General features: G+C 33.4%; 2 protein-coding genes across 4 annotated transcripts in view; one reads left to right on the plus strand and one right to left on the minus strand.

Moving 5' to 3' along the window:
• LOC128994137 (synapsin) overlaps nt 1-23,543 on the minus strand; it is a 41,512-nt gene extending 17,969 nt beyond the window's left edge. Inside the window, exons 1-4 of one of the 3 annotated variants that reach the window (XM_054418438.1) lie at nt 23,488-23,543; nt 11,690-11,737; nt 4,255-4,365; nt 3,200-3,501 (exon numbers count right to left, since the gene is read on the minus strand). In XM_054418438.1, the coding sequence (XP_054274413.1) occupies nt 3,200-3,371 (172 nt within the window). In that variant the 5' untranslated portion in view covers nt 3,372-3,501; nt 4,255-4,365; nt 11,690-11,737; nt 23,488-23,543. Of the gene's footprint in view, nt 1-3,190; nt 3,502-4,254; nt 4,366-11,689; nt 11,738-23,352; nt 23,411-23,487 lie in introns of those variants that run through there. The other 2 variants (XM_054418436.1, XM_054418437.1) reach the window with 2 other exon arrangements.
• LOC128994319 (putative uncharacterized protein DDB_G0282129) lies at nt 8,216-10,498 on the plus strand. The gene has a single exon (XM_054418764.1). It carries the CDS (start codon nt 8,216-8,218, stop codon nt 10,496-10,498), a length of 2,283 nt encoding a protein of 760 aa, XP_054274739.1.
• Nucleotides 23,544-26,357: the final 2,814 nt, after the last annotated feature.

The raw sequence follows: 26,357 nt of genomic DNA on the forward strand, positions 1-26,357 counted from the left end.
TACCCTAATCTTATCGTCATAAACAGTCCCCACACTCCGGACTGCTCGCATTTACTACTTCCTTCATCACTTCCTACGTCACGGACCTGTTTCCCTCTATTCCCATAGCATTTTATGATTGCCTTTACTACTTCCTTCACTACTTCCTACGTCACGGACCTGTTTCCTTCCCTTCCCATAGCATTTTAGGATTGCAGATACCTTAATGTATTCGTCATAAACAGATCCTAGACTTCGCACTGCTACCCTTGACTACAATGTCTCGAGTAATCTTAAGTATAATCAATCTTTGGTATAATCTTTGCTCAATATTAACAAGTGATGTTTTTCCTTTTGTACTGTATTTGTAATTTGATAGTATACTGTGGGTAGTTGGTTTATTATGAACACGTGCTACAACTTCAAGTCTTTTGTTTACCTTTTCCTTGTTATTTAATTCAACCAACATGGTTACTTAGCAACCCATAAGACTAATGTTAAAAAAATGTGACTTTCAGTTTCGTTTTTCTACGTAATTAGATTTTTGTTGGCAGTTCTAACTGCATGAAACTTGTTTTTAGGCCAAAAATAAACTATTTACAAGATTTGAAGAAAATCGTCGGAGCCGTTTTCGAGATCTTTCTGCAAGCAAGCAAGCAAGCAAGCATACATACAAGCAAACATTGCTCGTATTAGAGTACTGTATAGGATATATTCGACTTTTTTCGAGCTAGTGATATAGTAATACACTTTTTACCGTTCTAGAGTTGAGATATAGTTACCAAAGTATGTGCTTGCATAAAGCTCATACAATAATTGACATAGGCCTACCACTTTTCCATAATTTCATACTACATAAATATTTTACCCTTTTCTTAGAATTTAAACATGGATAGAACATGATAAAACATAGTCCCTTAGTAGATTTCCCATCCTTATGGAACAGCTGAAGCCAATTTTATTGTTAGTTCCGCCCGGTTTTCTGTAGATGTCGTGTTTGGTTTACAATTTGTTTCTTGTTATTTCAGTAATTTAAACCCTAGTTTAACCAAATAAAACTGTCTAATCATAAACAATAACTCGTCCATTAGCTATATAACCAAACAGTGAGACACAAATAATGAGAAACTAACCCTAAAATAATAGAAACAGATTGTAGACAAAAACGACATCTACAGAAAACCGGACAGAACTACCAATAAAATTGGCTTCAGCTGTTCCATAAGGATGGGGAATCTAACCGTAGCATTTGAGTATTTTAGATACATTAATCCAACTGCCGCAGACGCTTCCTACACTCCGCACTGCTAGCCTTTACTACAAACATTGTATCCAGTAATCTTCAGCATAATCTTTGCTTAATAGTAACAACTGATGTTTTTGCTTTTGTACTGTATTTTGTAATTTCTAGTATACTGTGGGTAGATGCCTTTATGAACACATGTTTTAACTTACAAGTCTTTTGTTTACTTTTTCCTTGTTATTTAATTCTTCCAACATGGTTACTTAGCAACCCATAAGACTAATGTTAAAAAAATGTGACTTTCAGTTTCATTTTTCTACGTAATTAGATTTTTGTTGGCAGTTGTAACTGTAGTAAACTCGTTTTTAGGCCAAAAATAATCTATTTACAACATTTGAAGAAAATCGTCGGAGCCGTTTTCGAGATCTTGGTGCAAGCAAGCAAGCATACATACATACATACAAGCAAACATTGCTCGTATTAGAGTATAGGATTAGCATATAGGTTAATTATAACAAATGACTTTCAAACACCTGGTTGGACATCTCAAAGGTTTAGGACATTTTATTTTATCACACAAACAGTAGTTAAATGAACTCTCACAGACTAAGCTAACTGCCAAACTAATTCATCTCTTTTTTCTTTAGTCATCATTAGGTACTAGTGATGTAAACGATACTATAGTTTAAAATTAGTTGTCATTATGGTTTGACTTAGTTAACAATTATAGGGATATCCATCAGAAATTTGAATCTGTACACTTTGTCAGGGGCTCAATTCAACTAAGTTATTTATTTTATAATCCTTTATTTTTATTCATTTAAAATTTCTATTTAGCGTCCAATGTCCATGCATTATATCATATAGTTTCTGAGGAAGGTTTGTTAAACCTATCTTTGAGTATACTTTCACAAAACAAACAAGAATCGGTCTTCAACAGAAGACCTCTGAAACTGTAAAGGGTATATTAACCCTTGCTGCTCATCTATGCCGACACTCTGTTCACATTACACAAAGTCAACCAGTTGGTGTGAACCGAGTTCAGCAGAGCATCGATTTTTGAAATTCTTTTCCCAGCTGACGTGAGCTAGGCAATGAGCTACAAGCCACACATCCTATCAGTAATCAGCCAATGATAAGGGGTAATTAAGAAGATAGAGGCGGGGTGAGAGAGGAGACCTAGAGGACTTGAGGAGGAGGATAGGAGAGAAGATCGCGGGCTGCAAGGAGGTTCGGTCCCGAGTGTGTGTGCTTCCCAGGACCATTTTTATCAGTATGTAAAAGAAGAACTAAACTAAATTTATATGTAAAAAATTAAGTACCTAATATATATTGTTAATTGACACAATTTTTCTTCTTTTTACAATGTAACTTAGTATTTTGAACTTTTTTACATATTGTTATCCATTTTCCCAAGTTCATATTTACAGTTGCAACCCTCTTGTATTAACCTTTTATTTTTTATAAATTTATCTTTTTAAATTTCTTACACGTTAGTACCACCTATAGCTGTCTTATGTCTCTTTCACCCTTTTACCTATCTACAACAGCCAAGCACGGGCAACTTTATTTCAAAAGAGGCATGGGACTATATCCATGTACACAACATGAAATGAAAATTGTTCCAATTCAGGGCCCAAAATAGTCAATTAAGGGATTGTTTACAATAAGCAGGTATTTACAGTATTTTCAATGATTATTGGTAATCTGAAAGCTATATAGGAAAAGCATGAAATAAAAAAAAATAATCTCAATTACCGGTACTTTTATCCTTCTTTCAAATTACTTGACTCAATAAATGAGATGTGTATTGCTACTTTCACAATCATTCTCTACAATAGACAACAATATCACTAAGCTATTTATACAACTCCTACAAAACTTACTCAAACAAGTTCTACTGGAATCCAAAGCGAAAGAGTGAAGCCAACAGATAGAGACAGACAGGGAAAGAAGGTACAAACTAACCAACGTTACCAATAAGCGAGGCTCCCTGATCTCTAGCCACCCCCGTCAAGCTCTGGACCCTCTGCAGCAGGGACTCCCTGGTCTTGGCGGGGCTAGACGGGGCGCTGGTCGTGCGGGAACTCTGCTGCTTGGTAAGGTTCAGTGAGAGGTCCCCACTATTGGGTGGTCCTGTTCCCCCCATGGCCGGGCTAGGCCCTGTCCCTGTCGCTGTCGGTTGCTGCAGCGGGGCCGGTGGAACTCCCTGCGGTGGGGGTCCCTGCTGTGCCTGAGGATCATCGTCTAACTCCGAGGATAAATCCCCGGAGGAAAACCTGTTTACAAAGTTAGGTTAGGTTTTGTTTTTTGATATTGAGCTCTTTGTTTCTTGTATATTCATTTAGGACCAATAAATTATAAAACTAATGACATTATATATTTTATGAATTCCAGTGTTATCATTGTCTTTTGTATACTGAGGGCGAAGTAGAAATTCCATCTACTTGGACCAGCTGTCACAATTTTTTTTATCAAAAAAGAAGGTAGTTGAGTGAGCCAGACACAGTTTGTGCTGGTGTCTTAAATTCAATTTTCTACCTTAGTTTTTGTTACTTTATACTTTTATATACATTTAATATACTTAACTTTGATATGACGTTATTGAGAATCGTTATCAAGATATTTGACGTAACATAAAATATGCTATAGCTTACAATAATTCATTCTATCAAATTGACTCAGTTAAGAAGTCTGCATATACAACACAAATAAGTAATTTAGATCAGCGCAATCTATCAGTGACTCACTTCAACTTTGTCAATTTTGATAAAAAAAACTGGTGACAGAGAAGTTGGTGATAGAATGTCTTGTTGTTCTATCAATAGTCAAAGTTGTTATATCTTACTGTAATTATAGTTCCGGCTAGGAGATCTTGCCAGAGGTAGTTTAGATATCACTATACAGTATTATAAATAGTATTATATAGTATATTAATCAGGCTAGTTAGGCTCAACAGCCCAAAACTACAACACTAAACTTTTATGTTCAGTAAATAACTAAAGGTTTTAATTACTTTTTAAATGTCTTACCTTCGTTTTAAGTAATTGACATTTGTAGTGAAGGACTGTTTGAAGTTAATGAAAGAAGAAATTTTGGCGCTTTCTTGAGACAATGGAGGAAATTGACAGAGTGCTCAGCACCTGAAACAAAAGAAAAATAAACTATGGAATACCGGTAGTATTTTTAATGAGCAACAGTTGATTTGCTTGCAACACCAACAAGCAAAAACCATCATATATAGAGATTATTGACATGATATTTTGTTGATCTAAAGTAATAGTTAATGAAAAATTAGAATGTATTTGTTCTGAATATGAACTGTGGTTTATGAACAAATATTAGTCTATAAAAGAACATTAATAATAAAATGTGGATATTTTGTGTAATCAGAGCAACCTTTCTATGTAGGTGAGTCAAATGGCTCTCAGTTAGTAGCGTCACAGACTTCGGGCCCAAGGCAGTGATGTCGTGGGTTCGGATCCTGGTCACTGCCAAAAACATTTTATCAGTAGGCCTAAAGTTCACCTTGTACCGGCTCACCCCTTGCATTGCTGGATACGTTCCACTCCACGAACAGATCTGAAGTCTACTGTATGTGGACGGGCAAATGCAAGGTTTAAAGAGGCCACCAACCTCTTTTGTAAATAAAAAAAATATGTATACAGGGTGTCTTGGGTGTCATGTTAGGAACAGTCTGGCTTGTAACAGAGAATCTGCATGACAACTACAGCATTGCATTGCCAAGCATTGTATGAATATTCTCTCTCCCCCTCAACATCACATCTAATCTAGTGAAAACTTACTATCGATAGCACTATTGATAGTATCGATAGTTTAAAAATATCGATAGTGAGTCGATAGTATTGGACTATCGATAGTTTTTGTTTACGTTAAATTATGTAAAAAAATCCTTTTCCTACAGTTACCTAACAATGTACATGTTCTCTCACTGATTTGAGAAAGCAAAGTGGCCAATTCGCTCATCAGTGAGACAATGTTAACATTGTCTCACTCTAATTACTTTGTCTCACTCCAGATTTGCTACGTGAAGGCACGAAATAGTGAGCGCGTAACATGCAGGCAACGTCGTATGCGCGTGAAATACGTTGGCAGCACTGGCTGTAAATCAGCTGGTCAGCTGTTGTACTGTTGTATTTGTCACTTCACATTAAATTTTATATTAAAAGTTCACTTCTGTGTAAAAATAGGTTATGTTTCTTCACCAATTTATTTGTTTTATGGTAACTGTAGGAAAAGTATAATGTGCAACTCGAGTTCAAAGTACAATTGCCTCACTCGAGAAACCATTCCTTACTCGCCTACGGCTCGTGAGTAAGGATTTCTCTCGAGTGACTCAATTGCTCACTTTTCTCACTAGTTGCACAAATAACTATTTCTGTTACTCTCACATTTCATTGTTTGTCTGTTAATGCATACCTATTGTTAAAATTATAGCCTAAAGTTTTTTTTTTCAAAGTTTATTGTAGAAAAACTTTGTAGAAAATTACCTTCTTAAACATTTGAAAGAGGGGGCATTTGCTAATTCACTATACCAGACTTATGGGTACATTTGCCTTATGGGTTTTAGCATGGATTGAAAGAGTAGACACCGGTATACGGTAAATATTCTCTTGCCATTTTCTTTTTATTATTCACTAGCTGTACCCGCGGGCTTTGCCCCGTTTAACTTCTTAATTTTCAAGATGAACTCGTACGCATGGTCAGTCAGTCAGTGAGGGCTTTGCCTTTTATATATATAGATTTAAGAAATTATTTTATACTCACATAGCATAAATATATAATATTTTTGGTGAATAATAAAAGAAAATGGTAAAACTTATTGTTATTTTATACCAATGTTATAATATTTTGGAAAAGAAAAAATCATAAAGGAGGCACCAGGACGTCACTCACAAATTGTTAAAATTAATAATCTGATACAGCTTTATCTTCGACTAGGTAGAAACCATTGATTAAACCCATGCAGGAAGGATATACAATATTATATGCATTAAAACTCCATTTGAGATAGTAAGTTTTCACTAATCTAATCCACACCACTCAACAGATTGCAATTGGAAAATCAAACAGGCTAGTTTTCCTAGTTGTTTTATTTTCAAATATCAGCTTAAAGCTGGGTTTTCCTAGACGCGGAGTCGGCCAGCGGAGAGCGGACAACGGAGAGCGGACTCAGCTGGTCTTAGGTAATTTAATGTTACTGTTTTCCTAGCAGCGGAGTGGAATGCCATGTTAATTTCAATTCCGCTCTCCGTTGTCCGCTCTCCGCTGGCCGACTCCGCGTCTAGGAAAACCCAGCTTAAGTCAGATAAAAAAAAAAACTAATAATTTATCCAACTATTTTATTGGAGGTATCCAGAGTTGAGCTTTTAGACCTAGGCTGTATTGTTCTTTTTCTCTACAATTTCCTTCCGTTGTATGGGCATCTTTTAGAGGTTTATATACAGTGACAAAAGTAGTAGTCAATATTTTCATTATTATTGTACATTGATATGGAAACACCACCTATAGGTACATTTTTTACCCAAATATGAGCGAAGAAGAGTGTAAAGAGCTTGTAAAACATAAAGCCTTGTAAAACATAATCTTATAATCTTCTTATTACTGACTATGACCAGCCCTTTCATTAGCGGGCATTTATTAACAGACCAAAAATCAAGGACAGCTGGGTCCAGTTTCTTACCATCAAAAATGTTCCTACTTTTCTCAGGATCGATCCAGCAACATTTTGACTGTTAGGTGAGCATTGCTCCACATAAATAACAGCTGAACAATATACCCATTCAGTTTTTTGTCGTAGACATTTTTTTAAACTGTAATATTTCATTTCATTTCATTCATTATTTAGTATTAATTTTTTTTTTAAATGTTAACTTTTATTCATACACCTAATAATCACTCCTCAGAAAGGCTGCCCTAATATTCATTTTCCTAATTTATATAATTTCATTAATATGTTCAATTAATCATTAATAATATTCATTTCATAGCCTATATTTTTTTTTACAACGCCCACAACCTAATTATTTATTAAATATGTAAGAGAATTGCAATACATCAAAATTTCTTATAATATCATTTCAAAATTAGTCCTTAAGGAATCAAAATTTAAGTAGCAGTGAAAGTGATCCCATGTGTTCAACAATCAGTGATGTGAACATTGGAATTGAGAGAGAAGGAAGCCATTGAGAAGTTGAAATTATTAGAAGAAGGACTCAAAATTTTTACCTAAGTTAAATCAAATTCATTTATCAAGAATCAAGTTCATTTCAAGTTTCAAGTTATATCATATATAGTAGCCTAAACCTCAAGAGGACTCAACTCAATCATTATCTTCAAAATTAAGTATAACCTTTTCTTTAAACTCTTTTAAATTTTGTGCTAATTGGACTTACCTTTTGGACAACACCAAAATTAGATTTTTCATTGTTGGGATTTATAAGTTCAACACCTTAATTAGGCCTATTTGGACACTATTACATTTATTAATTATCAGCATTCAAGCCAGCACGACACCCTACCCTGAGAGATGTCACATCTAAATTATTTGGACCTTTAAGTTATTATTCAAATTTATTTTTATTTCAATTTAATTTCAACCCCATACACCATTGTCAATCCTTTCATTGTAACGTCAAGCCTTTTTTTCATTGCATGTTAATTGTTCATCTGTTTAAATAAAACACCTTTTGTAATCCATATCTTTGTTAACTTATTAACTTTGAACATTTATAGAATAGGCCTAGCCTAAATGAATATTTTAAGGTTAGTTTACAAATTGGCGCCCAACGTGGGGCTTGAATAGCTCATTAACTTTATTGCAATTCTCACCATAACTAGCCTATAAGTTTGTTAGATTTAAGAGTTTGCATTGTTAATTTGTCCCGTAATTGCCCCTGTTTCCCAAAATAATCAACATAACAACATCGCATATTTAATAACCACGCATGACCTAACACATTTCACATTAAAATGTCGGAAAATAAATATAATTTACGGCCTAAACGAAACTACGCGTCTCTGGATAGATTGTCGAGTTCAAGTAACGACGCCGACGATGACATAAATGACAGAACACACGGCAGCCATTTTGAGCAACGAGCAGAACAACAACAAACCCGAGAAGAAGCCTCAAGTTGCAACGACCACCAACCGTTCACCGGATCCATTGACCAATCAGACAGCGTTGATCATTCGACTTTACCCGCCTTTGTTCCGCCCGAACTGCCTCTAGCCGAAACGTCACCGACAAAAAACACAATTGTGCCGTCGTGCCGAATGCAACCGGACTTAAACGACGTTCCCCGAACCTCGACAAATGTGATATACGATATTGCAGACAGCCGTCGAACAGCTGATATAATTCAAACACAGTCTCAGTCCGTTCATAATGTGAATCACGAGCTCCTTACTCATTCCGACACTTCAACTGATGAATTAAACGTCACAAATCCTCCAGTACAGACACCCACAATCGATATGAACATGTTAGTTAACCTTATGACCAACTTGAGTAATAAGTTTGAACAAACCAGTGCTGAATTAAAGTCAGAAATAACTGCAGAATTAAAGTCAGAAATCCGTGAAACTAAAAACGAAATCCGTGAAACTAAATCAGAAATCCAAGAAATAACAAAACTGCAGATTAATCAAACTGAAGCTAAACTAATTCAAACATTTAACGATAAAATAAACGAAACCTACCAAGAAATCCAAGCTTGTAGAAACGCATTTGAATCACAAATACGTGAAACTAGAGAAAGTCAAATTGAAATAAAGTCAGAAATAAATGCCATAAAATTAACACAAAGTATTTTAACTGAAGAAACAGCTAAACTAAATGATCGGCTAATGTTAAAAATTGAAGACTCTCAAAATCAGTTGAAGCAATTTGTTGTTAATAGCATATCAAAACAACAATCTAATTCAGAAATAGAGCATAACAAATTCCAAGAACAAATAATCTCAACAGTAAAATCACAGTTAGAAGAACATAAATCTAATTTTGAGCAGAAAATAGAAGAAATCACAGTTAAAACACAACTTGACAATGAACGTAACTCAAAAATAAATTTAACTGCCCTACAAAATGAAGTATTGCCTAAAATCACCCTACAAACTAGATTAATTGAAACACAACAGCTCGAAATTCAAACTCTCAACCAAAATTTAATCAAATGTGAGTCTGAAGTAAACAACTTAAAGCAAGCTAACCCAATAAATGGACAAGCAGGTGCGATTCAAGTAATCTGTAGCGGTAATGAGAACAATGATCGTCAATTGCCGAAATTTAATGGACGAAGCGGTAACCCAATGGAATATCTGCGCAAACTTAAGCGATATTACGAGAGAGGGATCGAAAGGAATATGAACTGCGATCAAACCGAATACCTTAAAGACCTATTGGAAACGTCATTTGAAGGACCCGCATCCCGATGGTTACAACTAATCAGATCAGACATTCTTGATTGGGACCATTTTGTTAAGGAATTTGAGTGCAAATATTGGAGTCAAGCCGTCCAAAGAGGAATAAAAGCCAAGATTGAGTCTGAAAAATATCGAGCTAATGGAACCTTGAGCCGTACGGAATATTTAACAGAACGAGTACTTTTATTGCAATCCATCTCCCCTAGTTTAAGTGAAGAGGAGATCGTATCATTATTGGCAGAGCGATTCGATCCAATCATCCAGGACAGTGTTAATGTGCAAAATATCACCACAATAAGAGCCATGGAACGACTTCTACAGAAGGATGACATTCGAGACGGACCGAAGAAAGTTAAGAGCTACAACAACAGTCACCAGAACAGCAGACCGTCTAGCCCTAACATACAGAACCAGCAACGTTATCATGATCGATTTACCAACCAACAAGCTTACGTGCCCAAGATGAACCGCCAGAACTACCAACACAGCGATAACCATGCACAGAACAACCAACGTCATTGGAATCAACAAAATTACCGATACAACGGAAACAATGGTAATGAGTACCAACAGTACCAACGGGCACACCGAGACAACAAACCATACCAGCGTGACCACTACCCGGACCGGAACTATGGCCAAAACCACAATTATAATTGGAATCATCCTACTAAGGAACAAAACCAAATATGTGCGATGTTTAGACAAAATCCCAACTTGTCTATTGCCCCGACTGCTCCACCCATGGATCCACAATTAAACAGCCACCATTCAAGTTCTCGTTTTCCACAATCTCCACAGAGGTCGGAAAACCACTCGTCGTTGTAGATTACGGCCGAGAAAGAGTTATGTTGCCATCTGATCCTTCATTAAGAACAGTGTCGAAATACTTAATTATGTGATAAAAACGACTTTCTCTTAGAAGATGAATAATAAGATATTTAATAGTTTCAATTTTAATAAAGCCAGTCATCCTTGGATTATATGTACTATCTGCCCTTAAAATGGATTTGAATGTTAATACGAATGAAATAAACATGCAAATCAACAATAATAATGCTACAGTGAAGTTTAATTTGTGTCATCATGAAGGACAAATATGTCAAATAGTTGTTAATAATAATAGCCATAGGCCAAATAATAATATAAATGATAATTTTTATAATATGATGTACAATAAGTACCATAATAATATAATATATATGAATATGATAGCACAACACACAACTTCAGTGATCAACAAAGTAATCCACTAAAGGACAGCACATTGACATTTGAGGAGATTGATACATATCACCAAACACATCAATAAGTAAAAACTATTAAATAAAATGCAAAAACGTTTTCTCTGAAGAATGAAGGTATCTTATTCAGACCTTATCACATATCTGCTTCAAAATGATCATAGAAGAGGAGATGGTAAATGGTGAAGAAGATCTCGGTAACATAAACTCTCAAAACATTGTGTAAATACATCTTATTCAATCCATATTAATCAAGTGTCATAAATTATAGAGGAGATCGTCATGAACCTTAATCGCGAGTGCGTGTACCCTTTTCCCCATTTCCCAAGTGAAAACTGTGAAAACATATCCTTAACATTGCTTCTATTGCTATTCCCCTGTGTCAGGTCATGAACTATCTTAACCCTCACTAATTTCCCCATTTATGTTTGTTCCTGTGTTTATGTAAATTTAGATTAAGAAGTTTCTAAGCATCATCATCCAAAAATATCAATCATTTAAAACATAGACCAAATGGGTTTTGCAATATATTCACAAGTGAGAAAGATTAAGCAATAATTAATGTTTCTTTATCATCATTATCATTATGAGATGGGGACTCCAACTAAAGTGCGTTGTTAACCCAAATATGAGCGAAGGGTTGAATGTCGTGAGAGCTTAGTCAATAACAAAAAGCTATACAGATATATTTACAAGTTCAAACAAATAAACTATATCAATTAAAATGTGTTTGCAAACAATTCTTAAGTTAATAAAAAAACAGATCAGTACTTACAGCACTAGTGTGGAGGTGTTGTTTGAATATATTACTCAAATCAGCAGTCTGAAACATGATAAGGTAAAGGTTTAAAAAAGATAGGTAAAGTAAATGTAAAACAATACAAACTTTTCATTTGAAGATTCACTATAGGGAAATACACTGTTACAGTGGGAAGATTTTGAATAGTTGCTGGTTGAGACTTATTACCAACATTTGACATTGCACACACTTGTGATCACTTCAGGTTTATCAATATTTTAACTTAATTACATACCTATATTAATTTCCTGGGATTTTATACAAAAATGTAATCTCTCTGTTCCCTTTGTTAAAAGTATAGGCCTACCCATCATATAACTTATGGATGATAATTCAACAACTTTATCAAACAAAATTATGTTTAAAATATATTTTATTTCTTTAAAATAGAACATAATTATTCATAACAAGAATTACTGTACCATTAGGCTTGTAATACCGAAATTATGTTAAAGGTATATTTTATATGTCAAAGTAAGACATCATTATTCGTAACAAGGATTATAGCCAACCATTAGGTTTGTAATACCAAAATAATGAGCTGAATGCTTCATGTGTTCCTGAAGATAACAAGGGACTTGGTTTAGCTGTAACTTGGTAATGGAATTGATAATACCGAACATAACAACCCTGTAACTAACAAGATAAATTGTATTCGGATCGTGAATTCTTTGAACATCATTACTTTTCATAAATTTTATAGATGAGAATCTACATATTAATAGGCAAGTATGTTTCTTTAAAACCTTTTTTCTCAGCTCGTGTGCATTGTAGGGAAAATCTAAGCATACTATTAGAAAGATATTTCCCTTTACATATACAGAATCTCTTTATAAATTAAATTAAGATAAAAAATAAGCACAACAAATGAACTTGAAAACTACAAAAATTAACATGGGTCTTATGGGTTGCCATGATGGTGACAATGTACCAACGGAATATAAACAGAAAATCAAAACAAATTCCAATCGCATGTTTTATTTACAGTTTGGGGTGAAAATAGAAAAGTCTGTACATTACAAATTTTTGGTCGAGTTTTCATCCACTGGACAACCACTAGTTTGTATTATTTTCTACTGTACATGTATCGGGTAATTCACAAGAGATACTTATTGATGGTTATTGAAGTTCCTCTTTTACAGCTAACCAATTTCCTTAAAACATTGATTAAGGAATTTGGAAAATCTTACCTACAATAGGTCTCAGATTTTGTGATATGAATGCTTCTTTTTTCCATGTTAGGTTTGTTTTTACTTTAGACTGTATACGTTTGGGCTTGTACTTGTTAACTATCCACTCCTCTAAGTAAATAGGTGATTTGTGGTTTGATCTGTTTAGCAATTACATCAAGCGTACAATAATTCTGATTTTATAATAAGTAAATGTATAGAATTCAGGCAATTTAGAAGAATGTGAAAATATGTGAACATCCAACTAGTACAAGACAAACAGATCTTGAAGTTTTTTTTTGTGGAAGAAAGTTTTGTGGTTATGACAAATGATATTTCAGAATGGAATAATATATCACTTAGAAGTTTTTGTGGGAAATGGAATGATGAAACTTTGATGTGTTGAAGAAGCCTCTATTAATTTTGTGTGACTGAATGTGGAATTTTAAGCAAAATAAAAGACTCATGGGCATTTTACTCTTTAGTCATGCAAGACAGCATCTCACGCAGGATTCTTAAAGATAAAAGAGTAAAAATGTAAAGTTTCCACATTAAAAATTTTAAGAGGGTTGTTTTAATTAGTTTGTTTATACAACAGGATATCCACACCAGTGGGTTTAGGTAGCTAAACGTGTACAAACAGGTAGTAACTGCTTGATGAGTCATACCACATAAGCCTCATGAGAGTAACAATTACATGTAATTACCATGTAACCTCAGTGACCATTAGGAAGCTACACCTTCCAAAGCTATACTGTATCACAGCTTTCCAAGCTATATCACAGCTTATCTTCGTTATTGCAAATTTTCACCCTAATTCTTTAAGCTCCATATAACTTAGATTACATTGATTTATTTATGCATATTTTTACTTAGTTTCCCCTTATCTAAGTCTACAGAATATATTTTAAATATTTTAATATTAATTGCAGTGCAGTACCATACTTCTAGTGTTAAAATAACAACTGATCATAAATTAACAAAATTCCAAAAGTGTTGACCAGCTAAAAATAATATTAGGTACGTCAAAAAATTTCAAAATGTGTACCGTACCTATGGTTTGTACCTATTAAACATTTTTCCCTCTTGACTGGCAGCCAGCATCACTTTGTGACTTCAAAATCCGTGATACATTTTAAACAAATAACATTAAAATATTTTACTTGAATCTTTGCTTAAATTCACTAAAACATCACCAACTACTGTAATGATAACTCCATTTTCATGTGGATGTAAACAAAATTGTATCATGGCCATCTGTTTTGTTGTAAACAAATGTAAACTTGAAAAAGATCAGATGTAATGATAAATGACTACAGATTTCAGCACAAATTCTGAAATTTTAAAAGCCTATAGGATGAATATAGCATCCGGAGATATCATCCAAAACCGCAATAGCTTTAATTTGATACCCAATATGTATACAAGTAAATATTTAGGGGTCGATCTATTGAATAAAAAAATCCAAACAATTCTTTAACATAGATTGCTTTTTGATTTACAGTTTAAACCCAAAACCGCAAAAATTCTATACCCATACTGTATTTGAGTTTTAAATCGATATAAACTTGATATAGGATAATATTAAGATAATTTCCTTGCACATTACAATGTAAAGAAAGATATTATGTCTGGCCCTAGTCAAGTTTTTATTCTTGAACTGAATAGTGAGGCAGTTCCAAGAGCAGGATTATTCATGAATAATAACTACATCATTTACTAAGGGTGGATATGGTGGTTCACTTATAGAATGTTTTCTTTGAATCCAAATTATTATCATCAAGCTGTATATACCCTTGTTGGCCAACAGATTAAATGCTCAAGTTGAAATTGTGTTCATCTATAGTTTTTATATTTAAACCCCATCATGTAGTGTTATGAAAATACATTATTATTTTAATTCTTAAGGAAATGGTTATATTTGAAAGCAGTTGTAAAATATCGCCATAGGAAATGTATGAGACGATAATGGCCATATGAGGCACTTCAGTGGTTATCCGATGAGCTGCTAACATTAGGGATTAAATCAAAGCCTGGGCTTTCCTCTGATCAGGGCCATCATCACATTACTGACAACTTTGTTTCGTAAAGTGTGAAATTCTAAACCATCCTGGTTCTACTATGCATTTAACTTTAATAAAAATGTAGGGAAAAATTATAAATTCTGTTTCAATTGAATATTCATAAAATACCTATGCTTTATATATATTGTAAGGAAATATTATTTAAATCCTCATGTGGAAGTTTTGATTATTTAATACCTCAAATTTACACTGTTTACCATACCGGTAAAACATGTTATCTTAATACTATAATTTCACTCTTCCAAAGTTCACAAAAGGAAAGACTCTTTTATAGACCTAAACGTTTGTGCTTTTGTAAAGAAGATATTATTTTAATTATTTTCTGCAATTTTGGCTCCGCATATACTGTATTTAATTTTCGTAAATACAGTCGTTGAAACCTCAAACTATATCAATTATCAATCATTGAGATGGGGACGCACACTAGGTGAGTATTTTAACCCAAATATGAGTGAAAGATGAGTGTAGAATGGTGTGTGATGATCTGTGTAGCTTTGTTACTGATCAGCGGTTTCATTAGTCAGGATCATTTATTAAAGCCCAATGATCAGGAACAGCTGGGTCCAGTTTCGAACTATCAAAAAGCTACTGACTTTTTTTATATAAATACCATAAAAAAGTCAGTAGCTTTTTATATAAAGAACAATATAAATATACAGTTCTTTATATAAGTTTCTGCTTAGTATCATTCATTGTTCCAGTAGTAAAATAATAATCATGGTTTAAGAGTACAGAACTTAAAAACTTGGGTAGCCAAGTAGCGAGCCTGAAGGATGGGGATACAGGGTCGATATGGATCCTATATTCATGAGTTGCCGACGGTCACTAAAGATAGCGTTCAAGTCGCACTCTTCAGCATGCTTTATCAGGATTCAGGATTCAGGAGATCGCCGAGACTGATCTATCAAGATTCAGAAACAACGCGTGAAGACTGAGAAGGATTGATCAGGACTGAGATATCAGTAGAACAAAACTGTGACAAATTTTGGATCCTGAAATCAGGAGTGTGAAACTGTCTGATTTAAATCTGGTAAAAAATAAAATTGTCGATTTTAGCTACTAACTGTCTCGTGGATTCAGGAATAAAGTAGTGTGGCGGGAGATTATACATTTTCAGGAATCAAGGTAAGTATCAAACCCGTCGTACAGTATTTAGATCAATGGATGAAAGTACCGGTACTAAAAGTAACTGAACACGGATTCTGGATTTGAAACAGGTAACGAAATTGATATACTGTATATCAGCATTTATAATTTAAATATTTTTTAATAATTACTTAACTCAAAGAGAGAATTTATTACTAAAAATAAACACGTCTGCTTAAAAAAAACGAGGTTGCCAATAATGGCACGAAAAAATATTGAATGATTAATACAGAGATTGAGGATAAGTGAAATTCGAAGATGTTCCGAGGCCAAATAATCAATGTTGAGGAATCTAACACAAGCACCAAGAAAAACACATTTAGATAGACTAGAGTAGCCTATAAGTAAGAATATAAAAATTGTATTAAATAATGGGGGAAAATCTAGAATAAGTAACAACAATGTTGATTCAGTGATTTTGTGTATAAATGATTTAAAAACAACAACTTCCGTGGATTCATTGTTATAGTACTAAGCAATGAGAAACAAGTACTTAAATCGACCTATCAGATTAATAACATGGATTTTAAAACAAGCATCGATATTGATCCGAGCATCCTGGAATTATAAACAAGTCATACCGAGAATGAGGATTCAATATAGAAGAGCTGATACCAAGAATGCTTTATCGTGATTCTATATTCAACGCTATTCTCGTCACTTTGCTGATATTCATTGTCACGAACTTCAACATGTCAATCCTTTGAAGAATTATGTCAGACTTTTAATCATGTTAAAAGTTGATATTTCCGATTATTACACAGCATGTTTAAGACACCCTCATGTCGTGCTATCCATTGCGTTTTATTTATTTTTACGTCACCTATAACGTCTCAAGGCAAATTATATTGTTTTACAAACTAAATAGGTAATATAAAATTAATATAACGTGAAATAAATTATATTTAATTTGATGTTTAGTGAGTGATAATAACAAAACCATTGACATTTTTCTATTACGACACCTTCCTTTCCTAGGCCCGTTGCTATTCAAACGAATCCCCCGAAAGTCAGAGCATTTAGAGATGAGCAAAGTTAGTATAAACCATTCTTATAGGTTTTGCTTTTGGAAAAGAATTAGAACATCCCTTCCTGTAAAAAAATCCCTGGGACTTGTCTGATAGAAATAGAAATTAACTAGTTTCATTAATAAAATCGTTGGCAGATTATTTTGTAGAGCTTTATTTTAATACCAAACTTGTATTGAAATTTGTAGCCCAAAGAGGCAAAATCCTTCAAATAAAAACAATGAATTTTTGTAATAGGCCTAATAAAGAATTTGTTTCAATATTATAATGTTGTGTGATATTGACGGCGTATAATCATAGACTAACCAACATTTTATCTATGAATCCAAGCCAACAGAAATGTAAAATTGTCTCGGTAATATCAAAATAAGTACGAGAATTACCATTGTCAACTAATTAAGTCTCAAGCTGACAGATGCGTCGAACTTAGCAATGTTTGAGAAGAGGGCTCCCTGTCTAACAGTGTGGTGGACGGAACTTGCAGACTCTCATTCGTGACTGCTATAACTATCCGATGGTTCATCCACTCATTAAATCTAGTAAAATAAAATCATAAATCTGTATTAAAATAGAAGTGACTTCAATTACCATCTAAAAAAATGCTTGGATTTTAACATCGGATTTTCAGCGGTATTCTATACCTTTAGTTTCACCTTCAGTATCCAATAGTCAATGGTTTTACACACTCTAAATAATTATTTTGTATTATAAGAAGCTGTACTTTTCATCATGTTGCCTTTTAATTTTGTACTAGTTGGTTTTAAAAGCTGCTTATCATCAAATGTAACTTCTAGTCGTGTGTGTTTACAATCAAACTACAACCGACTTAAGTTTCTTTATATCACAATAATTTATTGCTATAAAACCAAGGAAATTTCCATATTCAGTATAAGTTATAAAACATTAAATATCTGTTTTGGCAGTAAATCCCTTGCATCGCAAGAATTCAGACTTGGTTACCACAATCGTAAACATCGGTGCATAATGCATTCATGCTTTGCACTCTGTAGTCACCATGCATACCAGCCATATGTCAGCATGAATGCATACTGTTCTGCATTCAAAAAGGACTTGATACAATTGTCTATTGATTTATTTCTACTGTATAGTACTTGAGTGATGAATATCCAGAAATATATTTATTCCCTCCATTTTGTAAGATTTATGCTTTGTGTTTGCCCAATAGCGCATTGTACATTTATCAATATTTTTCACTGTACTGTCATCGTGGTCCACATACCTTATAGTCACATAGTAAAATTAGAAGGAAATATTTTACAGAAAGATAATAGTTAACTAACAGTATTTTACAAGGTTGATTGATTTGTCTACATCAACTATTAAAATTAATACTACATGGTAACATTGTGGTCGATTTTCTCTTGACATAAAAAATAAAAGTAAACAAGATAAGTGTGGGACAGATATACCATTTTTTTATAGTATTATCTCAAGATTGAAGCACGGGATGATCCAGCAAGGTTTGCATCAATTGCTTTCAAATTGCCGTGATGAAGGCGGGTCCTGATTCTCTAAACGTGTCCATTATTTGGTTGAATCTCCCTCCCCCTCCCTCCCCCTGTCATTCAATAGAAGCAGAACCACCCTAATCCTTAGATAATGAAATCGTCTTGGAAAAGGTTATGATTCGATCTCTAATAAATACAGTTTTCTAAAACAAAAAAATATTTAATTGGGTCTAGTTAAACAGCAGTGGCGAGGATTGAACTGAACATATTTTCTCAAAAAAAGTACGAATAAAAAACCCTGTCATTAAATACTTGTGTCAATATTTTATGTGTTACATTATCTATCGTTAAACACAACCTGAAAACAATCTTTGTCACTTGATGATTTAAATGATCTGAACCCTCCATAAAAAAACACTCAGAAGTACTAGCTGTTACCCACGGGCTTCACCCCATTTGAGTTCATAAGTATTAATAAAACTATTGATTGATTAAGTTAAGCTGAAATAAACAAAACAGAATACAGTACCTAATACATACAAATAATCACACGATTTTAATAAGGCAATAAATTGAAAGAACAACATACAAATAAGTAAAGCTGAGGTATTTTTGACATTAGGTATATGGACCTTCCTTTAGAAAGGAATTACGACCTTAAAGGGCAATTTATGAAATAATGGATAGTTTTGCGCAAGGTTTCTCGTCTTGACGAAATTAAGTAAGCCTATGTGGTTTAAAGTATAGGGGCGTGACTTGTAGTTTTCTCAAAAGTTCATGGGCACTTAGGGATTTATATATGGATTATAATTTAACTATTTTATCTTTCAAACTAGTAAAACTATAATTCCTTAAATTTAGACCTAAATAAACTATTACTAAATCAAATTCGTCTACATTTTATAGTTTTGACAGTATTCTGACCCCAAAATAATTATATGTTCTTTTTACAACCATGGCGCAGTTGGTAAAATGAACGAGCAATTTGACGTTATTTGAAGCAACAAATTTGGAGACGTAAAGACAACTTGGCAGGTTAAATAAATCTTCCTGAAGATTTCACTGACCATAACTGTCACAATTCAGCTGCGAACAATCTTATCAAGAAACTTTTTGTCTCAGAGAAATACAATTTCTTCGCCTCCTACTAACCTCTGCTCGAGGTAACAGAGGAAAATTCGAAATAAATAGCACAATGATTGCAGTAAAGAATATAGTTTTGTATTTTCTATTTGTATTTAAAGTAAACAATGTGTATAATTATTCTAAATCAAGTGTAAACTTACTAAATTATCAGTCATTTACTGTATGTAAATGTAAAATGCCCGAATTATTCACTGCTTTATTTCATATGTAAATTCAATAACATATACTAAAGGCACAAAGATGAAAGTTCCCTTTATTATTTCATTTAAAAACAAATTCTAATTGCCATTATAACGTATACGTGGAAAATTATTATTTTCAAACTTTGTATAGTATAGATATCCTTACTTTAATATTTCGAAACTCTATTGAAAAGGCACAACTACTAATTATATTGCTGAAGTTAATACCAGCTGTTTTTTGTTTTGTTAATGGCTTGTTGTGAGTGGATATTTTATAAAAATATTGTTGTACGTAATGAAATTGGTTTGATTAAATTAAATAATTAGTGGTTTTGAAACTTCAAGTTTTCCAAAATATCACAAAAAAAATTAAGAACGATATAAGGAAATAAGGAAGATGGAGGTGAATCGAGTATATGACAATGACATTCAAAATTCTGGTAAGATTTTCTCAATTTAGCCTATACAAGATTTAAAATGAATTTCAACCTAAATAGCAATTTACTAAAGAATTGCCTAAATATTACTAATCTAAATTAACAGCATTTAACTGAAATGAAGTAGTACGGTTGAATTTGTTTTCTAAAACCGTTGGATGATGTGTTATGTAACTAATTTATACAACAGATGTAAAGAACAAATTCTTCTCTTTCACGTTTTATTCCCGTTGCAAACCACGGGTACAACAGCAAGTTAAAGTTAAAGTTATAAGTTATAAGTTATAAGTTAAAGTTATAAGTTAAAAAAAACTATTGTTCTGCTTTTAGAGAAGTTCGTTTTTTATATGACGCTTCGTTTTGTACGCGAACGGGAGTTTTAAAATGGAGATTATATTTCATAGAATATGTTTTCAATACGTTGAATGTATGTCCCTATCAACCTTTTTCGCAAATTCGGAATTTTCGGATTCCATGAAAAATCATTTGGATTCGAACATACACGTGGTTTTATGTGGAGATGCGTGACGAGGGAGATCTAAAATGTGCTCATGCCAACTCATGCATGTATAACTATTTTTCTGTTATGGTTTTAGTGCAAACATGTTACAAGACGCTTCGGGCTTTAAATGAATAATACGGTCATTAACCAATTCAACCGAACACTCTTTGTGGACCGGTGATGATGTATGTTTAAAATGATTTCAGTTCAGTTAACTAGTATTGTTTATAGTTATTCAAACCAAAATTCATTCATTACAAAGTGAATCGCATTTTTAACTATACAAACATGTTACGAGACATTGTCTGTGGGCAATCCCACGATTACTAGAAAAATTCTCCTTTCGGTCACTGGTAGAGAATATAGATTTAAATAACGAGAGCTCGCCCCGTGGTCGAAAACTCAACCAAAAGTATGTATTGTGCAAACTTCTCTATTTTCATTCCACGCACCAAAACATGTGATAATTTCTTCCATTTGCTTTGATTTTCTGCTAATATTTTGTTGTTATTTCGTTACCAGCATGGCAACCCATAAGACCCATGTTAATTTATTTAATTTAATTTTTTGTGCTTATTTTTTAGCCTATTTTAATTTTTAAAGAGATTCTGCACATCTACAGGAAAATGTCATTAATTTGGCACCAACCGCGTGTAATTCGGTCCTGTAGTATGGTCAGGCTAGCTGTCATAAGCTTTTCAAAAGTTGTTTAGTACCTATATAAGATGAGTGTTTCAGGCTTGCTAAATACGCCTGGCTAAATGTTACCAAGCCTTTGTCTCACAATTATTTTGATTGATTAAGAATTGGGAATTTGTGAAAAAGTGGTACGAGTTCGTAAAAAACATGACTGTAAATTATGGTTTTTAACTTTACTTCAGAGAAAACATGACATCGAAGCGCCACAGAAAACAGGCTGACGAGTACAGGTCGGTAAATGGTGTTGGACATCAGCTTCCCTCTAATCTAATGGTTACTATACAGGGTGGCTGAAAAGTAACTTGCACCCCCCCTTAACTTTTCAACCATTTGAGATATTTGAAATCTGTTTGCGGCAACCTTCTTAATTATGAGGGGCTACAATAATTATGGTCAATTTTGAAAATTTTGCCCTTAGGGGTAGTGGGGGTAGGGGGTATCTAAAAATTTTCAAATGAAAAGTATAGTCGAGTTTGGTATCATTTTACAGTTCATGACAAAACATAAAAATTGACATAAAAAACCAAAATCGGGCCACTAATAACAAAATGGCGCCCTAAAGCGTTTCAAATCCAAAATTTTCAAAATTGACCATAACTATTGTAGCCCCTCATATCTAAGAAGGTTGCTGCTAACAGATTTCAAATATCTCAAATAGTTGAAAAGTTAAGAGGGGGTGCAAGTTACTTTTCAGCCACCCTGTATAAGTAAAATGCACAAACCCCTTTAATGAATCAAAGTTATAAAGTCATTTTCATGAATCCCTGTAAAATTTATATTTGCCTAAACTCCACCGAGTATAAACCCCCAGTAGAACACTCGCATATTCTCCAATATTGAACATTCTATCGTCATAAAACATGATTTCTTTTTTTTTATTTTACTTACTAATGTGGGGTTTATGGGGTCAATTTATTGTAATAGAAGACAACGCATAACGTTTCTTGTACTTTTCTACAAGTTTTTACAGATAGGTACAGCTTATATTAAACAAATAGGCTATGCCTAATTAAATATGTAGTCATCATGCTACTTTTAGAGATACTAAATTTAATTCACAATACGATACAAAAATGATTGTACTGTAATCACAAATATTTATCAATTGAATCACATACATCTAATGGCCACGTAGGATCTGTTAAAGTAACAGAATAACACCGTAATTCATATGACCTTAAACATCTTCGTCATGTGTTGTATGGAACCAATTAATTATAATAAATGAGTAGGTTAATGTAGATTTTAAATTACTAGATTGTGTAGGTTTTGATATTTTAAATCGGTGCTGTGTTAATGTGTCGTTCTACAAAGGCTTACGTTTATGAACGATTAATATGTTGGCAATTAATTGTTTTAATCTAAAATCAATTAGAATACCTTTATAACAAAGAAATTATTTGGTTTCAATACAAAACCACAGCGTACTGCAGAAAAAAGAAGTATTATTGCTAAAAGACACAAACTACTTCAAAATCAAAACAAAACTTTGATTTACATCCAAAACGATAATGATTGCTATTAGTTTAGTGGCGAGCGCAACGCAACAGTCACGCAATCGGAAGCAATTTCTTCGACAAACAATGAGTCATATATAAATACTTATTTCTATAAATAAATATACAAGTTACTTTAAATAAACTGCTATAAAAATCGAATTTACTCAAATTTATACCACTATCGTAGCGAAGAAATTGTTTTACATTTTACAATCAACACGTATAAAACCATTAATCCCCTGCAATAATTGATCTACGAGCGTTTCATTCATACCTACCCTGGAGTAGGAGTAATCTTCTATACTATTGAGTGTCACCGAGTAAAAACTCAAATTAAACCACTGGTCAAACAGTTGTACAATCCTACGTCAATTTGACGATAAGTTTATCTAGGAAATCGCTGAATTACTCACCGAAAAATCCAAGTTCTAACACGGATAGACGACAAGGGTGGCAGACGACTGAGAAGGTCGATACTAGCGCTTACCTCCCACGCGGTCCGGACCTAGCGGCCGGTGCGGGAACTACGGGGGAAAGTGTGTGAGGGGTGGGGGCAAAAATCCATACCAGCTTAGGGTGGGCGGCGAGCCATTGCCAAATCTCATGTGCAGGCCTCATGCCCTTTCAAAACTTGGCTACGTCTGGGGTTTTAATCGATAACATTATTGCACTTTTGGTGGTAGATACCCTAATTTTTGTTTCATATCAAACTGTGTTAGAAAATTAAATGAGAAATGTTTGAGTTTGCGTAAATGCCCTTTTGTAAAAAATTGCAAAATTCAAGTAGGTGCATAATAAAATATGTTTTTGTGTGAATATGATACGGCTATGCCGTTTGAATTTTTTACGAGGGTATATAGTGGCGAATTCCGCAAGGGTGTTCGATGGCTATAATTTATACTGTTTTGCCGGGCGCGGTCAAAGACCTCAGGGTGGTTTTTGGGTGGTTCAGCCACAGGGGGAGGGAAGGGGCTGGGAGACAAACTTGTAGGAATTTTCAACGAGATCAGATACGTGACGACTGTCAAATCTGTTATTTCAATATTTTATTTTTATTTCATATGACTTGATAAAATGGAAAAGATGACAATTATTAATTTTATTAATCTACAGTATTGGCTTTTAAAAAAGATAAATATAGAGTAGCAGTATTTAAATTGTTATTTATAATCCTATTTTTACTTAAACCTTGGGTTCTTTTAGTTTGGTCCGTAAAAATGATGATAGCTTACATTCCCGATTAACATATAGGCATATTCTTATCTCAAAAATCCTTTCGGGCTCCGCCCCAGTGGCTCTGTAGTTCCCCATGTTAACCTTATGAGTATCTATCTATCTATATATTAATAGGCAAGCATGTTTCTTTAAAACCTTTTTTCTCAGCTCGTGTGCATCGTAGGGAAAATCTACGCATACCGTTGGAAAGCTATTTTCCTGTAGGTGTGCAGAATCCCTTTATAAATTTAAATAGGCTCAAAGATAAGCACAAAAAATAAGTTTAAAAGTTGTAAAAAATTAACATGGATCTTATGCGTTGCTATGCTGGTTACGAAATAACAACGAAATATAAACAGAAAATCAAAACAAATGGAGGAAACTCCAATCACATGTTTTATTTACAGTGTGGGGTGAAAATAGTTAAGTGAGTACATTACATATTTTTGGTCGAGTTTCGACCACTGGACGACCTCTCGTTCATATTTAAAGGGAATTAAAGAATTTAGTCAGCTGTTTCAATTAAAAAAGTTGGTTCTATGATATGGAAAAGCATTAAAAAGTTATAAGATTTACCAACAGGGTGCAGCACTATATTTTTTGAATTTATGAAAACAGCTAATTTGAACCAAGCAGCAACAAAAAACTGTGATTCGCAATGAGAACTGTCAAAGTAGGATTGTTTACAGTTATGTTTATGTTTTTCATTTCATGAATAATTTGTGATATTTTGTGAATTGTTGATAATTTATTTTTCTCTATTGCTTAGGCGAAGTGGCAGAATATTATGGCTATGGTAGATGTGTAATACTATAGAATACTGTAAATTTAAAATACCCCCGCCGCAGCAAACCTGCAGACTTAGCGAATTTCCATTTGCCTGATTGGATTTAAACTAAAATGTCTCCTTAAAAATATCACATTTTTATTCCCTATTTAAACAGAATTAGTTTAATGAGTGCTTAGGTTTGCTGCAACAGGGAGGGTAAAACGTTTTTTTTATGTAAAATGTTAAAAGGTACTGTGGTTTAGTAAGAAATTAATGTATTTTCCAACTTTTATCAAAATATGTTCATAAACAAGCAAACTACAACAGTTGACTTATTCTCCATAAGAATAACATGGGAATTTTAAAATTACAATTTTTTTGAATTTTCTCCGTAACAATTAGGCGCATTATAACGCTTCAATATACTAAATTATTTGTTTTTTTAAGCTCTACAAAATGGTTTAAAAAGAAATTGTGAAATTTTGTGTTTTTAGGGTCAAAAATGGGAAAAACCTATTTTTACCCCATAAAACCCCCCATAAACCCCCGTTCCCATAGTCCGATCATGCTGGTTAGCGAACTCATCCAAGTTTATCGTGCCTTACACCTTCAAACTAAATTTTATCAAAATCGGACAAAAATTACTCAAGTTATCGTGCGGATGGACACATATATATATATATATCTCTCTCTATATATAGATATATAAAAATTTGAACGAATGGTGTTTTTGGCCTCTGGGGACATCAAAATGAAAAAGTAAATCGGTCCCGGGCTTAGGTCTTACCATGAGACCTACGGTAATAGCTACTTCCCTATAGGGAAATTCGCTAAAAGGAAATTTTATCAAACTGTGTCCTCCCTTATTGCAAACGCAAAGCTTGAGTATAGCTGCAATAAGCATTTTATACTTATATTCCAACCCCGTACGAAGGACGGGTACTCTGCTAGTGGTATGATAAATGTAAAACAAAATAAATATTATAAATAACAAAAATAATTAATTGTAGCATTTACTCACGATCTTTTTGCACCAATTCATAGTTAGGTTGACATAAGAGAAATGCTTTAATGGTGAGCATTCATTTATATTTTTAAGTATGTTTAGTGATTGATAACTCGAATATTTGATGATTCTTCCAGACCTTTCAGGAGAGAAAAAATATTTTTTCAAGCGAAGAATAAAAAAAAACTTCTTAAGATGGTATAAGCACAAAACTTAAATTATAACCATTAAGCTCTAAGTATTAATTTAAGATACGAATTAAAACTGTATTTTATTCTTCGAAATTATTGCTG

This window comes from Macrosteles quadrilineatus, unplaced genomic scaffold (assembly GCF_028750875.1).
Source record: "Macrosteles quadrilineatus isolate MER2022 unplaced genomic scaffold, UCM_ALF_1.0 Scaffold_5__1_contigs__length_97177068, whole genome shotgun sequence".
NCBI lineage: Eukaryota > Metazoa > Arthropoda > Insecta > Hemiptera > Cicadellidae > Macrosteles > Macrosteles quadrilineatus.

Excerpts from the sequence above, each read along its gene's own strand:
- LOC128994319 (XM_054418764.1), top strand. The coding sequence starts at position 8,216 with ATGTCGGAAAATAAATATAATTTACGGCCTAAACGAAACTACGCGTCT.